Raw genomic sequence first — 17,217 nt, forward strand, 5'->3', positions numbered from 1 at the left:
AGACTGAGACTGCGGTAGCTGTGAGCTCTCTCTCACAGACCGCGCTCCTGCTTTATTCCCTACTGTGACTTCTGTTGGGAAAGACAGGGACTGGAATCCCTGTTGTGAACTCCCTCACTATCCTGGGAAGTTCTAGGGGGAAATATTCCAAACAGTCTTCTGGTTTCATTAATCAAAGTTTGAAGCTCATCAGAGCTACCGGAGCTGTTCTGCAGCCTGATAAAAGTGAGGGGCTTTCCCGGACACCTGCAGCAAAACTGCACTTGGATGCAGATGTGAACGGTTGCATGCCAAAGGAAGCAACTGGCTGCTGCTCTAGGAAGGGTCTCTTTGGATGGTCCAACTCATTTAGGGGAACTCATTTATGTGGCGGCAGTTTTGTTAGTCAGCAGTTTTCGTCTGACCACCAGAGAAGCCCTGGGAAGCGCGTGTGCTCTTTCTGGTTTACACCCCACAAGCCATCCTTTCGGGTGCTAAGAAAAACAAGCCACAAGACCATTTAATTTCAATTTGTGCCTGCTGACGTATTGCTGGATAATTGAGATGAGGCCAAAGTACTTTGATTGTTAAAGTACAAATGTATTCCTCCCCCCCACCCCACCCCACCCCACCCCCACCCCTACCACTGCTGCCCGCTAGGGTATGTCTTCTCTATGTATTTTCTCCCTGGATGTTGTAGCCAACTGAAGCCTGGTGACAGGCCAGAGCAAGTGTGTCCCTCTTTCCTGATACCCTTTAAAATTTGAGGCATATTTAAGTTCTCACATACCCAGAGAAGGTAACTGGGCATTTGCCTCCTTTCCTGCTTGAGTATTGCTGAGAGTTGGGGGTTGTATGTCGTTTATACAATATATTGTCTTGGTAAATAACCCTACACACCACTGAAAAAACATGATTCTAACTCTGAAAACAAAAGGCCTGGAAACTCATCGTTTTCAGCACATGAAAAGGTTTTGTTCTTTCAACACGCAGATGTTTTTAAGTGAAAAATCACTCCTTTGACCTTTCCTGAATGGGACCGTGTGGTCAGAGCTGACATTAACTGCTGCACGACTGTTGGTTGTACCCACAGGCTAAGCTTATCCAGAAACCTTCAGAGAACACGTGGAGCACCTTTCCTGTCTCATCGTAACCCTCAAGCTGCCACTGATGGTTCTGTGCACTTGAGCTATTAAGGGAAAGAGATTGATGGCCAGATAGCTATTTACGGTCCAGAGCTCCAGTCCTCGAAGCCAATGGGAGTTCTGTTTGACTAAGTATTGCAGAATTGGGCCCTGCACTTTTACTTTACTACTTTAAAAATGTATCTTAATTTTGTTTTTGTTTGAAATTTTGCTCATTGTCTGGGTTGGTTCAAGTGTCTTTGTTGCCCAAGTATCTTCTTAGTCAGTATGTTCTTACTATGGGTAACTAATATTCATACTAGAGCTCCTTTTGGATGAATTGTTGTTGCTGCCTGTCTTTCTACAGCTGGATGTGTGTTTGATCCATCCAAGTCCATCTTTGCTATCCTTTTGTGTGGGGATAGGGAGGGAAAGTTGTTGGGCAGGTTTTAACAGGCCTGATTCTGCTCAGACTTGCATGAGTGCCTCGCCAGTGTCACTCCATCAAATCACTCCACTCCAGGACCATTGAGATCATTTTTTTGCCCTTCTGTCTGCCTAAATTCATGTCACTTTTCTCTGTTGTTGGCAACTTGACTTCATATTGGCACTTGATGCCAGATGGGTTCCTCCTTAAAAGACTCTTTGCTCTGCCCAGTGTTCATAAAAGCCTGTTGAATGAGGTTGTTTGTCTTTACAGTGACACTAATACCACAACCCCAGCGAGCTATTACACAACTGTTTTGCCATAGGCTGTGCTAGCTGGTCCAATTTAGAGACATTTAAATTGGGAACCCAACTGTGCCAACGGTGATGTTTTGGCTAGTGTCTTTTGTTTACCATTGCCTCCTTGTGGACAGGATGTAAAATCTGCTAAAGCACTTAGCAATCTATGACGACTTCACACTTTTGTGAGTGGTGGTGTGAAAGGTGGATGCAAGAGCTACTGCTGCTGAGAGTTAGCTGAGGATTTATTTTCATTTTAATGGGAGTGACCTGAGGTTTTTGAAGCTAAAGGTACAAAGGTCCTACTTTAAGCTGTATCCTACATGCTTCATGGCCTTTTTATGTATATAGCTGGCATTTGTAATCTGTTTAGACATTTGAACCAATGCCCTTTCTTAGTGGAAAACAGCCATTATTTACCCTCTAGTTACCAGAACTGTCACACTAGAACAGTTCCTAACAGAGCTAGCATAGGTGATGCAACTATTTCAATGCAACCGCTTTATTCCAAAGTACTCTGTTAAATAAACAGTAACCCTGTGATATATATAAACAGGAATACATGGCAAAATTGTGTTACACGGGATACCCCCATTCTTCAGATGAGTTCAGATTCTCTGTTGCTTTGCACTTTGTGCCATCATTTACTTACACCTACACTCACTTTGCACTAATGTAAATGATTGCATAAGGTGCAGGGTACTAGTGCATCACACTTGGGTGCCTCTAGCTAACCAAGAAATTCTGGCATGTGGCATAACTGCATTTATTAAACAAGGTTATTGCAATTTTAATTCTTTTAGTGACTGAGTAGGGCTGAATGAAATGTTTGCAATGAATCTCTGACCTATGCAAAATCACCAGGTTTGGGGTTTTATTACAAATTCAGAACTCAAATGAGCTTTGCTGAAAGGTTCGGCAAAGATCACTCACCTCTTGTGAACACTTGGGTGTGGATCCAGGCCAATTTGGGCCCGGTTCTGAGCCAATCTGGACTAAGTTATGGTTTTGTATTGATACCAGATGAAGTTCATGGTTTCATGTGATTTTGATTTGAAATTCATTAAGTTTTTAATGAATTTGCTTTGAGTTTGGGGGTACATTAGAACCAGAAAGACAAAGCAAAGCTCAGAATGTGCAAACCAAAATGGATTAAAAAAACAAACACAATGTTCACACAAACCTTTTGGAAGTGAAATAACCACATTTTACATAAGGCCGTAATTAATAACACCTTGAGTCATGTAGTTATTTCAGACACTCTTACAGCCAGGGCCAGATCCTCAGCAGATGTAAATCAATATAACCCCAGTGGACTTCTGTGAAGCTACACCACTTTACAGCCGTGGAGGATCTGCTAATTAGATACTGCTTTTTCATAATCTCTATTTATATACAGTACACTTCATAATGCCATTTTCCCATAAGAACAAATACTATCATTGTTGTTGCTGTTAACATAAAGGGCACTTATCCACATCTCAGTTACACTAGTACAGTTCAGAAGTCACTCCAGGGAAGCCAGTGCAGTAACACAACTCTGAAAGCAATGCAAGTGAGACCCGTAACAGTGTTTGAACATGTGTAAAGATCACATTTCAATTAACCAAAAAACAAAACAAAACCCCGCAATGGAAAACTGGGATTCATCACTAGGAAAACTGCTAGAATATGGATCAAAGGGGCAATCAACCAAGACAGCAGTGAGAGTATGTATTGACAGACCAATTGCACAGTAACTTTCAAGCCACAGATGCCATCGGCTGCACCAGATTCAAATGGAAACTATTCTTGTTGAGAACTGGCTCAGCAGTCTGGTGCTAGGACTTTGTACTGCTGTGCAGAAGACATAGGTTTGATTCCCAGTCCCAGTGCCAAATTCAACTCTTAGTTACATTGGTGAAATTGACAGATGAAATTTCATCTCGCTCCTGAGCCAACAGAATCTGGGAGTAATATAGAATCAGTGTGTTCACCCAGAGGGTGGAACAGCCTCCAGTGAATTAAGCGGACTGTTGATGAGCTGCATACAGTTCTTTGGCGCAAAGGACAGTGGCCATGCTGCGGGTTTTTCTCCCTTTGCCCCAGCTCTGTGAAAACGCAGGGGAACGTACAAGAGAAATAGGCCAGGGTAGCACAGATTTGTAATGGACTGAATAGTCTGAATAAAATAACCCTCAATCTTCAGCTGGAGGTTTACAAGCAAACTAGAACTGAGCCTTTGCTGACTTTCTATGATGTTCAGATAAACTTTGCCTCAGTACTTCTTAGTTCCGAACAGGACAAGAACTAAAGGTTCTCCTCACCAGGAGAAAGGCTGTTCTTTGGGTATTTCTGGACTGGAATTGAAACTGAATTGCTGGATACCTCATGAGTAAGCCTGTTCCTGTGAGATTGCCATCACAGCTTTGCAGACTCCTGAGGTTTGGATAGTTCAGATAAACTGCCAGATTATTGGGTGTTTGTTTGAACCCAAACTCTGACCCTTTTAATGATTCACTCATCACTAGTTTAGACAGTTTCACCTTCCTGTAACCCACAAGTCCCATTTCCTAGCTTAAATGAGGACCAAAGAGCAGCAGTTTGGAGCCTTTAGTACAGACTGGACCCACTGTGCAGTAGTAGGGAAATCATGTCAGCTATATGTGGCAGTCATCCTGGCTTTAGGTAATAAGCAGGCAGGAGCCTTTCTGAAAACTGTCTGCTGCATCTGTGTGTAGCTTTATTGGATGAAATTAATCCTAGGTCAGTAAAAATACATATATACTGGAGAATATGTCCTCTTGGTGACTGCGGAGGACAACCCCCAATTCTGACATCAAAGGGTTAAATATTTCATTTTGGAGGGATATGCAACGATGTTTTTTAAGTCTGCCTTTGAGATTCTTTGGCACCGCTTTTCCAAAGCTGGCCTGAAGACAAATTTGCTGGGGTGAATGTAAAGAACATTCTGCAGTGAGGCCAGCTAGAAACTTTAGGAATGGAGCTGGTTTTTATTAATTATTATTATTATTATTTATTTGTGGCAATTCTTTCGCTAGCTGCCAAAGGAACTGAATGCATCCAGTTGGTCCTCCAGCAGGTCATATGTTGATCAAAAAGGTTTTCCTGCCCTTTGCAATCATTATATCTGCTCAGCGCTGGGTAAACCAAACCGCTAAGGACTATGTACTATACAGCAAAGAAAAACCCATGGCTGGCCCGGGTCAGCCAACTCAGGCTTGCAGAGCTTGGGCTGCAGGGCTGTTTCATTGCTGTGTAGACGTCCAGGCTCGGGCTCGAGCCCAAACTCTGGGATCCTCCCACCTTGCAAGGTCACAGAGCCCAGGCTCCAGTCCAAGTCCAGATGTCTACACAGCAGCGAATCCACCCTGCAGCCCAAGCCCTGCAAGCCTTGAGTCGGCTGGCATGGGCCAACCACGGGTGTCTAGTTGCTGTGTAAACATACCCTAAGTTACCAATAGTGTGCCAGGTGTACCACAACTCGGAGCCAAGTGCTGAAGGCGCTTCAGCTACTAGGCCTTTTAGTCACTAACCCTGGTGGGTCCCAGTAACCACTAAGAATAAGTCCACGCTGCAGTTAGAAGCCTGCGGCTGGCTTGTTGCTTGCTGACTCAGACTTGCAAGGCTTCGGCTAAGGGGCTTTTCTTTGCAGTGCAGGCATAGCTTAAGACCCATGGCTAAAGTGAAAGGGTGTTTGACTAGGGCTGGCAAGAAGGGGAAAGGTGGCAGGTACTGTAAGTACAGAGGCTTTAACAGTTACAGTCTAAAATGAGCAATAGCCGTTCTTGTTTGGGCCCCTGGGCTGTCCAGTCAAGGGTTTAGGCTCTTCAGGGCTAGTCGCTGGGGATGTCTTCTGCAGTCCAGTTTCTATGCAAAGCGAGTAGGAATCATGGAATCATAGAATCATAGAATATCAGGGTTGGAAGGGACCTCAGGAGGTCATCTAGTCCAACCCCCTGCTCAGAGCAGGACCCATCCCCAACTAAATCATCCCAGCCAGGGCTTTGTCAAGCCTGACCTTAAAAACTTCTAAGGAAGGAGATTCCACCACCTCCCTAGGTAACGCATTCCAGTGTTTCACCACCCTCCTAGTGAAAAAGTTTTTCCTAATATCCAACCTAAACCTCCCCCACTGCAACCTGAGACCATTACTCCTCGTTCTGTCATCTGCTACCACTGAGAACAGTCTAGATCCATCCTCTTTGGAACCCCCTTTCAGGTAGTTGAAAGCAGCTATCAAATCCCCACTCATTCTTCTCTTCCGCAGACTAAACAATCCCAGTTCCCTCAGCCTCTCCTCATAAGTCATGTGTTCCAGTCTCCTAATCATTTTTGTTGCCCTCCCCTGGACTCTCTCCAATTTTTTCACATCCTTCTTGTAGTGTGGGGCCCAAAACTGGACACAGTACTCCAGATGAGGCCTCACCAACGTCGAATAGAGGGGAATGATCACGTCCCTCGATCTGCTGGCAATGCCCCTACTTATACATCCCAAAATGCCATTGGCCTTCTTGGCAACAAGGGCACATTGTTGACTCATATCCAGCTTCTCGCCCACTGTCACCCCTAGGTCCTTTTCTGCAGAACTGCTGCCGAGCCATTCGGTCCCTAGTCTGTAGCGGTCCATGGGATTCTTTCATTCTACGTGCAGGACTCTGCACTTATCCTTGTTGAACCTCATCAGATTTATTTTGGCCCAATCCTCTAATTTGTCTAAGGCCCTCTGTATCCTATCCCTACCCTCCAGCGTATCTACCTCTCCTCCCAGTTTAGTGTCATCTGCAAACTTGCTGAGGATGCAATCCACGCCATCCTCCAGATCATTAATGAAGATATTGAACAAAACCAGCCCCAGGACCGATCCTTGGGGCACTCCACTTGATACTGGCTGCGAACTAGACATGGAGCCATTGATCACTACCCGTTGAACCCGACAATCTAGCCAGCTTTCTATCCACCTTATAGTCCATTCATCCAGCCCATACTTCTTTAACTTGCTGGCAAGAATACTGTGGGAGACCGTGCTAAAGTCAAGGAACAACACGTCCACCGCTTTTCCCTCATCCACAGAGCCAGTTATCTCGTCATAGAAGGCAATTAGATTCGTCAGGCATGACTTGCCCTTGGTGAATCCATGCTGACTGTTCCTGATCACTTTCCTCTCCTCTAAGTGCTTCAGAATTGATTCCTTGAGGACCTGCTCCATGATTTTTCCAGGGACTGAGGTGAGGCTGACTGGCCTGTAGTTCCCAGGATCCTCCTTCTTCCCTTTTTTAAAGATGGGCACTACATTAGCCTTTTTCCAGTCATCCAGGACCTCCCCCGATCGCCATGAGTTTTCAAAGATAATGGCCAATGGCTCTGCAATCACATCCGCCAACTCCTTTAGCACTCTCGGATGTAGCGCATCCAGCCCCATGGACCTGTGCTCATCCAGCTTTTCTAAATAGTCCTGAACCACTTCTTTCTTCACAGAGGGCTGGTTACCTCCTACCCATGCTGTGCTGCCCAGTGCAGCAGTCTGGGAGCTGACCTTGTTCGTGAAGACAGAGGCAAAAAAAGCATTGAGTACATTAGCTTTTTCCACATCCTCTGTCACTAGGTTGCCTCCCTCATTCAGTAAGGGGCCCACACTTTCCTTCACTTTCTTTTTGTTGCTAACATACCTGAAGAAATCCTTCTTGTTACTCTTAACATCTCTTACTAGCTGCAACTCAAGGTGTGATTTGGCCTTCCTGATTTCACTCCTGCATGCCCGAGCAATATTTTTATACTCTTCCCTGGGGATGCCTTCTGCAGTCCAGATTCTATGCAAAGCTTGCAGATTTCCAGGCCAGGCTCCCTTAGTGGTGTTGGTCTCTCGCATTGGGGCCCCTCTTCACCAGCTCCCTGCCCAGCTTCTGCCCTTCCAGCATAAGTCCCAGCTGAGTGTCTGACAGTCTCACCCTGCTCCACACCTGGGCCTTAGCTTCTGCTACAACGTACTCTGTATGCAGTGCACTCTGGGTTTTTCTTCCCTGCAGCTCCTGGCTAGCCATGTCATTGCTGTTTCCAGGTCACTTGAACTTCATGCTGGTTCAGGGTCTTTTCATGGGGTGTCTGCCTCTCTTCCTACCTGGCCCACTGAGAGGGGGAATGTGCTGTGGGGAGGGGGTTTTTGGGAATCGTAGTTTCCTGCTTAGCAGATCCATCACACCTTCTACAGTTCCTGTGCAGGACTTTGTGTCCCAGCACAAATATACTTGTCACAGTGAATTGTAACCGAGGAACCCATTGTACTCATTTGGGGCTTGCTCTTTCGGAAACAGTACTGTGTTCGGCATGTTTCATCACAAAGGATCCCAAAGCAATTTTATTACTGTAGTCCTACAAATAGGAATTGCTTTGGCCAGTGCTGAAACACAGCCCCCTGCTACAGCAGGAAGCAGTGGGCCCTTAACAACACACCACAACGCCACATATCAGCATTGCATACGTAAACATTACATCCACTTTAAACTGTCTCACCTGAAAGCCACCCTGCTCATTGTCACCAGATGAGACACTGGTGCAGCTCTGATGATCAGCAGCAAGGCTTGATTTGGAGGAAGTGAGAACAGACCAGATCATACACTATGGTCTTATCTATGCACTGGAGATTTGCCCTACTTACAGCCATCTGAGGCCACCTACCTGGGTAGCTGCACTGACTCATACTCCTGGTATAGATAGGCTCAGCTGCTATTAATTGCAGATTTTTCCTTCTGTCTGTTTCAAGTAGGGGTGAGTCCCATCAGTGCAAATAGGAGCTTTGCTTGACTTCACTTGGGGGTTGCTTTGTCTGGGCTGAATGGTTGCTTGGCTGGGTTGAATGGTACATGACCGACACATGCTTGCTTGCAGAGGCAGATCCTTCATGTGTTTATAGGCCTCATCATGGTATCCTCTGAGTGCCTCTCTGTCTTTCATGGATTTTATCCTCACAGAAACCCTGTCAGATAGGGAATTGTTCCCTCATTTGCAGGTTAAACCTGTTGGGCTTCTAGTAATAAGGGTCTGAAGCTAGAGCTCTTTGGTGCTGTTGGCTGTCACATACTCTGGCAGGGCTGCTTGAAAGGGAAACATGGGGAAGCTCCTAGCAAGTAATTCATGGAGATACTTTGCAGTTGCTTTGTGGCAATCAGTAATTGGCTAGAACTGAGAAAAGGATACATTCACCATGTGCATTAGAAGGACTACTGAAATGGTGAAATCTGTCAGAGAGTGGGACAGTTAATCTAATCAGGTTGTTATGGCACAACCCTTAAGGAACTTGACCATACTAGGGAAATTTGTTATCAATTGCTAACTCCAGCCTTAACAATGGTACAACTCCTGCAGCCATTCTTAACACCACATGGATTAGATTTGCTCAGACCCCTGTCAATCACAGCTTTCCCCTTGATCTTTACCCCTCCCCCTCCACCTGCAATGTTCTGAGTTGTTTGCATAAGTAGTGACAGGTCAGCCTCAAAAGGTTGGGGTGCTTATCTGAACCTTTTTCAAACTAGCCAAATCTACTGAGTCTGCAAAATTGAAGTAGAAATCTCCTAGGAGCAGACTTTCTTGTGAGATGTTAAGGATTCTGCTTATGTTCCCAGATAGAACCAGAAAGAGCTACAGTTCACAAAAAGTGAAAACTAGCTATTTAAAAGTTATCAGAGTTTTTCTGATCCTCAACAATGGTTTGTTTTGGGTTTTGTTCAAATTTTTGGTGAAGGTCTGGGCCTGTTTTTAATATTGGTTCTCACACATCTTTTAAGTGGCATTTAAAATGAGCCAAACCCCAGCTCTCCTGTTTCTCTCAACCAGCTTTTTGTGCTGATAGAGTTAGTAGAGAAACAAGAAAAAGAACAAAACAATATAAAAGCAGTGAGATCTTTGTTCATGTCAAAGAGTTCTATGACCATTTAAATTGCAGATGTGGGTAAGATACATTTCCTAACTGGATAGGTACAGTATTAAAATAAAACCCATGCTCCCAACAAGAGAGAGGCTGCTGAAAATGCAAGAAAGGAGAATTGTGAAATGATACATGTTGAATTGTTGGACTGGATTTCAAATGCCAAAGATAGTTTATGTAAAGTCTTGCACTGTTGTAAAATGTAACACTATCCACTGGCTAGCCTCAATGAAGCTTGGTCCCAGTTGTTCAAAAAAAAACAAAACTAAAAATCTTCTTCCAGCCCATTAAAGCTGATTTATATTTTGTGCATAGATTCCTCAGCGCTGGGCCTTTAGGGATTCAAATTATAGAAGCTATTACCTCACTTTTGGCCAATCCGATTGCTCCATTCCCAGGCATTCCAAGCACTCTCAGCATTTGCCTGCCGAGACCGGGAACAGAGTTCGGTGCACAATTACTGAATGGACACTGTATTTTTCACTATCAAAATAGCTCTTGTAATATGCTCAGTTCCTGTTTTAAAAACAACAACAACAGTGGTGTAGTTTCAGGGAATGGGCTATTTGCAATGTATTGACTTTGGAGCTCTCCGTTGAGGCCCCACTTTTGCAGTCAGACCCCCCACTGCACCCAACGGAACATAGCGCTGCCCAATGCAGACCTCTGCACTTGTGGTCCCAATTGCAGAGTCAGGGCCTTAGACAATCGAGGTGCCTTGGCCTCCAGGTTTGGACTCTTCTCTCTGCTACCAACTTGTGTGACCATGAGGAAAACACTTCACCTCTCTGTGCCTCGTGTTCTCCAGATAATAATGTTGCTGAGTTTGCAGAGGGGCATCAGTAAAGGGCATTGAGATCCTTGAATGGAAGGCATCCTACATATGCAGTTGTGGTTTTAATGTTCAAAGCACTGCAGCTTTGCTGTTCTTCCATTCAGTTTTCTCCAGAGGCAGCACTATGGGGGCTAATAATTCACAGCTACATATATACATTTAAAAAACTATCTCACTTCGCTATGATATTGCAAGAGAAAATCCATGTCATTTCCTGAAGATTATTTTTCACGTCTTCCATACTGACTGTGCTCTGCATTTCTTATGCACTTAAATCCCTGTACCCTTCCTAGCCCTTTTCACCTGTCCCACCATTTCAGATATGCCATATTTGTTCTTGAGCAGAATGGAGAGGTTTGCAGATAATCCAATCTCATTTTCACCTCTGCCTCACCAGGGGATGAATTTTATGGGATGCTATGGGAATTGTATGGGTTGCTATGAGAATTGTATGCTATGGGATGAATTGTAGATGTGAGAAGAAGGTGATTTTGATTAAAGAAACTAATTAATAAGATCACCATTTTCCTATCAGGGCCCATTTCAGGTTAGGTTGTGGAGGCAATGCTGATGGCATGTATTTTCAATTTCACATGGTCATCTGTAGCCATCCTGAAGAGAGAGACAGCTAGTAACTGTCAGTAACATGCAGGGTTTAAATAGAAAGACACAGTGTGTAGAGAGTGCTGGCTGCATCCACAATATCCTATCTGTCTATGTATCTAAGAAGCGAAGTAGGTGACATGATATCTTCTATTGGCCCAACTTCTTTACAAGCTTTTGAACTACCGAGAGTCTTTTCCAGGTCCAGGGAAGGAGTGCTTCAAAAGCTCGAAAGCTGGGACCTCCACGAACAGAGGATGATCTAATAAAAGATATCACCTCACCTACTATGTCTCTCATATCCTGGGACTAATATGGCTACAACAACACAGCAAATATCTCTCCATCCATCTATTATTTTAGTATTTTGACTTCAATGGGAGCAAAGTTAGACTGGGCACTTTTGAAGACTCCACCCTTAAACAATTAATCACAAAAGGAAACTTTCTTTTGGCAAACACAGGGCCACTATGAGTCTGGTGTTCCTGTTCATGGTGTCATTGTGGAATAATCCAGTGGTGTATATGACCTAAAAATAATTATGTCTATTAACCTAATGGTATTAAAAGTAGCATTTTCAGTTCTTATGGACACCAGCACCTCTTTTGACAGTCATATCCATTTCATACTTGAATCTGAATCCATTGTTACATTTCCCCTGTGTCGGTCAGGTATGCCGAACCAAGGTGATGGACCTGAGCGATGTGGTGTCTGAGTATGCCTGGTATCCCTGCACAGCCAACTTACCATATTCCCATATGGCTCAGACCATTTTCTGGCTCAAGGTAAGAGATACACACATACCAGGGCAGTGACTTTCCTTTTTTTGTCTTACCTTTTTTGCAAAATTAAAAACCACAATGTTGTGAGCACGGACAAAAGAAGACTTTTGTGTGGTTTGTGACAGGAACTGTGACTGAAAAGTGATGCTTCAGACATTGTATCTTAAAAACATAAAAACCCATGACCCACACCCGTTCTGCGCCTGATTTGCTATGCTTCCTTCTCACAGGCATATTTTTCTCAGCCCATGGTGGCTGCTGCTATCATTGTCCACTTGGTCACTGATGGAACACACTACCTGGATCAGAAGCAGGAAACGATCACTGTGCAACTGTTTGACACCAAGAAGCAAAACCATGATCTTGGTAAGACAGTTTTGCAATGAGCTTTGCCTTTCTTCTTCCATCGGTTTCCTCTGTTTGCTCCATCCCAATTCAGAGGAAGGCCGGTGCCGCTGTTGAGCTTTCCCACCAGCAGCCTGGTGTTGCTGGAGTAGAGCGCCAGCAGGAAGACGTACCCACTTCAAGCTCCAAGAGCTGGGGTTTATTGCAAGTCTGTGCTGCTAGTCAAGTATTGTCATGCCCACTGAGACTACACAGCAACTAATCACGGTGGGCTAGAATTCTGGAAGTGCTCAGCTCCCCTGTAGGCATCAAAATAAGGGCCACATTTTCAAAAGTGCTCATCACCCAGCAGCTCCAATGGGGAGGTTTTTAAAAGACCGTAGCAGGTTGGGTGCTGAGTTCTTCTGAGCTTCTGGCCCTGATGATGGGAGCTGAGCCCTTCTGAATATTTATCATAAAGCCTCTTGCTGCCATCCCTGCAGCCTTTGCAGATGGCTTTTGTTGAGGCTGCAGCCCCCAAAACCTGAAGAAGCCCGATGCCACCACTGTTATCCATACACCAGGTGTGTGTGTGTGGCAGGGAGAAGGAGTAGCCTTTGCAGGTATTCTGATGGCTGGAGTGCAGAGGAATTATTATTGTTGTCAGATGCTCTCCTAAATCATTCCCCCTTTTCTGGATTTTCTTACCCTTCTCTGTCTGTAGAGAGGAGGAGGAAGGAGACCAGGGCAGGAGAAAGGATATTTGACAGGTTTTCCACTCAAAATTAACTGGGCCTGAAACAAAGGCAAGTCTCTAGGGGTTCACTCGCAGCAGAGTAAACAGGAATTTATGTGGGTGACTCCCATTTAGCACTGAATGAAATGTATCCAGATAAGCCCAGCGCATTGCTCTAGCTGAGCGGGTTTCCTTAAGCAACAGTCCCGGAGTATACAGCACACCTTAAGTCAGCTGCATCCTTCTCCTTACACAGCAGAGTGACTTGTAGTCTTCCTATGGTGGCCACCTTCTTAAATATAAATGACAAAGAGCTAACCATGGTAACTAACAGATAACATACAACTATATGGAGAGACAGACAGACTGAGAGGGCGCAGGAGAGAGAAAGGAGAAGCAGCGATCAAGGGCGAAGTTTTGCGAATCTTGCAAGAAGTTGCAACATGAGTTTGGCACTCTCCAAACTGATGCCTGCAAATCTTCACAGTCAAGGGATTCTCTTCATCATGGAAAGGCTCCGTGGACCACCCCAGGCTAGGTTGCTTTTTGTAGCTGAATGGAAGGGAGAAATATGTAAGACTCAGCTCAGCAGTTCTTACTCAGCTACCATTTACGTCAGTGGCTGTTTTACTGACTGCAGGATCAGGCCCATTCTGTGCCTTTGTGAGGTGTGTTATTACATGAATAAAGACAGACTAACTACCTAAATTGAAAGGAGCCTAGACGAATTGTTTCGGGGAAGTTCTGTGTCATATGTTAAACAGGAGGTCAGACTAGATGGTCACAGTTGCCCCTTCTGGCCTTTTATGTACAGACAGTGAGCCTTAGGTATAACAGGCAGAAAGAGACAACAGATTTCACGACATTTATTAGAACATGTTTTTATTGTGTCTTCTGGACTTAGTAAAAAATGAGGTCAGGGGTCCATGGTGCCTTGCCTAGGAGAGAATGTGAGGAGGATTGCATTTTTACCCACCAAGACAGCATGTGAAAAATATAAGTCATGCAACCAGATAGATTAGACAGCCATGCAGATAGCTCTCACCCATGTGGGTCTGCCCAGTATGGCCTAGTCCTGTCTTGGATGGGCTCCGTCTAGGGAAGAAAGAGAGAGTTCCGTGTCCATAACCCATTTTCCTTTGTTGGGAATTGAAGCACCAATTAGTAGCGCCCGTTGTAGTGATCTGTTTTGTTGCAGATACCTGACTGCTAGGAGTTGAATCAAAATGAATAACCAGCCCAACAGTGAGGACTTTGGGGCTTTCCATCAAAGACAGCAGAAACGTCCAAGGGATTTGGAATCCTGGGATTCCAGTGGGGCTCAATTTACGAATTAACTGCACCTGTTTCTAAGTGCGAAACCTGCACCGTTCCTCAGGGAGCTCATATCAAAAGACCTCTGGGAGGCAAGCAGACAGAGAGGTTATGCCAGGGTCAGATAGGAACCAAAGGAGAAGAGAAGCCTTTTATTTATTATTATTATTTATTTATTTTATTTATTATTGCTGGAAGAAGGACAAGGAGATCAACACATAAAAAAGGGCAGTTTCAAAGAGAGAGGTTTAAAGAGAATGATCAGAAGCCTGTCTTAATTAACTGGAAATCACTTTCTAAGAAAAAAAAATATCCCCACACCCCCAACCTTGAGTCAAGAAACCTGAACGGGGTGGGGGTGGGGGGAATCTCTGAGCCAGTTAAACACGCAAAGAGAATTTAGTCTCAAATTTGTAAGTGTATCGGTGTCACCAAAGGCACTGGGCCAAATCCATCGCTGGTAGAACTCCAGGGAGGTGAATGGACCTGGGGCCAAATTCATCCTTTATGCAGCTCTGAAGTCAGTGGAGTAAGGGCTGAACATTCATTGCTGGTGCAACAAATTGGAGTGAATGGAGTTGCAGTCCAGTTGGCTCTTGGGGTAACTCAAATGAAATCAGTAGGGTTACTGCAAGAATGAATTTGGCCCATTAAGTTCAGACTTTCTGTACTGTGGCCTGATCCCAGGAGGTGCTGAGCAGCTACTGAGTGTCCTCCTGTCCTACTGAAGTTAATGGGATGAGAGAGGTGCTCAGCATCTCTGAGGATGGTGCACAGTACCTCCCTGAAATGGACAGACTTCGTGCATCTTTGGCTTATTTTCACCTCAAGGTCACCTTTAAAACCTCATTTTCTCCCATCACACACCTGTATCTCTCCCCTGGCTCATCAGCACAGTATTGCCCTGTTTGGGAAAAGCAAGAAGCTACTTTGTTTAAAAAAAAAAAATCAAATGACCAAACAAACAAACTGGTGTATGTCCTGCATCCAGTGGGGAATTGCACACAGCTGCAAAGAAACCACTGGTAAACTGCCCATTTTGCACAAAGCTACCCATTCTGTTTGTGTAGTTACATGTTTCGGTGCATAGCACAAAAAGTCTAATCGTTTGCTTGCTTATGCTGTTTTAATAGTAGTGTAACTCCATTGCCTTTAATATAGTTGCTTCTGCTTTAATAGGGTTTAATAGAAGTGGAGTAAGATTTAATAGAAATTATTCTAAAAACCTACAGAAATTACTGGAGAGAATGGAGGCCTTTCTTTGGGTTATTTGGACCATCCTATCTGATTCTTCAGGAGAGATATACTTCTCTGTAAAATTTTAGGAGATGGTTCCCAAAACCTCCTGTATTTTAACTGTTAAATTCTGTAGGGCTTTTCCATAATGGCTGAATGCTTCTGAAGTGCTGATGGCATGTGGGTGTAATTGTGCAAAGTACTGATCCCCCCCATCTTCCCCGGTCTTGTGTCTTCTGACAGGTGTCCACGTTCTGAGCTGCAGGAACAATCCCCTGATTATCCCTGTGATCCATGACCTCAGTCACCCCTTCTACCACACCCAGGCTGTCCTCATTAGCTTCAGCTCCCCGTATGTGGCCATCTCTGGGGTGGCCCTCCGTTCCTTCCACAACTTCGACCCCATCACCATCAGCAGCTGTCAGAGAGGACAGACCTACAGCCCGGCAGAGCAGAGGTGAGCCTGTCAGCACGCCGCCTCCTCCCCTAGCCACCCACCAACTTCAGCTCCAGTGGGTCTGATCAAGAGGTTAAAAGGAGATAGGAGGGGCAAGGCCAATGAACTCTGCTGACCCTTTTGTGTTGTTGGTAAAAACAGCAGTGTTCTCATTGACCAGGATGGATGGGACATTTAACCCACACGGGACACTGTTAGTAAATTATTTCCTACTCCTTTTTCCTCCCTCCTCTGTTATGAGATGGAATTGTGGCCAGCTGGCTCTATACACATTCTCCAATAAGGAGTGGAGTTAGCCTCTCACAAGTATAGTCCTTGCTCTAAACTGCATTAGCATTACTATGGATGCACTTCCATGGTGAATTAAGGGATTCCTGTGCCTTTGTTAGGCCTGACTCTGAAAAGCACCTCATGGTAGGTGCTTAGTACCTATCACTTCTACTGATTATAAGGTGAGTCAAGGGCCCCCAGAACATTCTGTGGCTCTTTCCCATGGTCTGGAAAGCTTTTTGGGACCCTGTAGGATGAAAGGCCCTATAATAAGCTTATTGTTGCTATTGATACATATCAATAGGTCATCACCAATCCCTCCCCATCTCTGCTTTGCAGCATCATGAAGAGATTGTGACCTTTCACAGTCCAGTCTCTGCAGTCTCATGGATCTTTTCAGAAAGGCACTGAAAGGATGTGGGGAGAACTTAGCAAAAAACATAAAAGTCATGGGTTTTTTTCTCACTACGCTCAAAGCTGCAAGTAATAGTCAAACTGTAGCAGCAGTTTGAGTAGAGTACAATAATAAAACAAGCAAGTTGCATTCCCTCACAAGCCCCTGCTCTGCCTCCTAGGATTCTAGTAGTACTCTCAGGTTTTTGATAGCACTCCTGGCTGGTTTTTTAGGACCTCACTTTTTATTCCGAGGGGTGGGGGAGTATATCTATAGCTAAATCAATTCAGTCAGTGTGTTCTGACCTAGATTCAATCATTTTGTGCAATAAGCTGTATAAATTCAGAGGCCCAAACTCAGCAAGATCAAGTTTCAGATGAGAGGTCTAGTTTGGAAGTCTGGCCAACTCCCAGTGCAGGAGGTAGAGAGAGAGAAAGAAACCGACCCGTCAGAAGGAAGTAGCTAGGAGCAATGTGGAGTTTGAGAGGGTTCGGAAACAGTGCCCCATTTCTC

At 44.7% G+C, this 17,217-nt stretch overlaps 1 protein-coding gene across 1 annotated transcript in view; it reads left to right on the forward strand.

The window, feature by feature from the left end:
• PAPPA (pappalysin 1) overlaps positions 1 to 17,217 on the forward strand; it is a 213,735-nt gene that overhangs the window by 132,712 nt on the left and 63,806 nt on the right. Inside the window, exons 11-13 of the mRNA XM_077835969.1 lie at positions 11,863 to 11,976; positions 12,204 to 12,339; positions 15,827 to 16,040. Of these exons, the coding sequence (XP_077692095.1) occupies positions 11,863 to 11,976; positions 12,204 to 12,339; positions 15,827 to 16,040 (464 nt within the window). The remainder of the gene's footprint in view (positions 1 to 11,862; positions 11,977 to 12,203; positions 12,340 to 15,826; positions 16,041 to 17,217) is intronic.

The sequence above is a fragment of the Eretmochelys imbricata genome, chromosome 16 (assembly GCF_965152235.1).
Source record: "Eretmochelys imbricata isolate rEreImb1 chromosome 16, rEreImb1.hap1, whole genome shotgun sequence".
Classification (NCBI taxonomy): domain Eukaryota; kingdom Metazoa; phylum Chordata; order Testudines; family Cheloniidae; genus Eretmochelys; species Eretmochelys imbricata.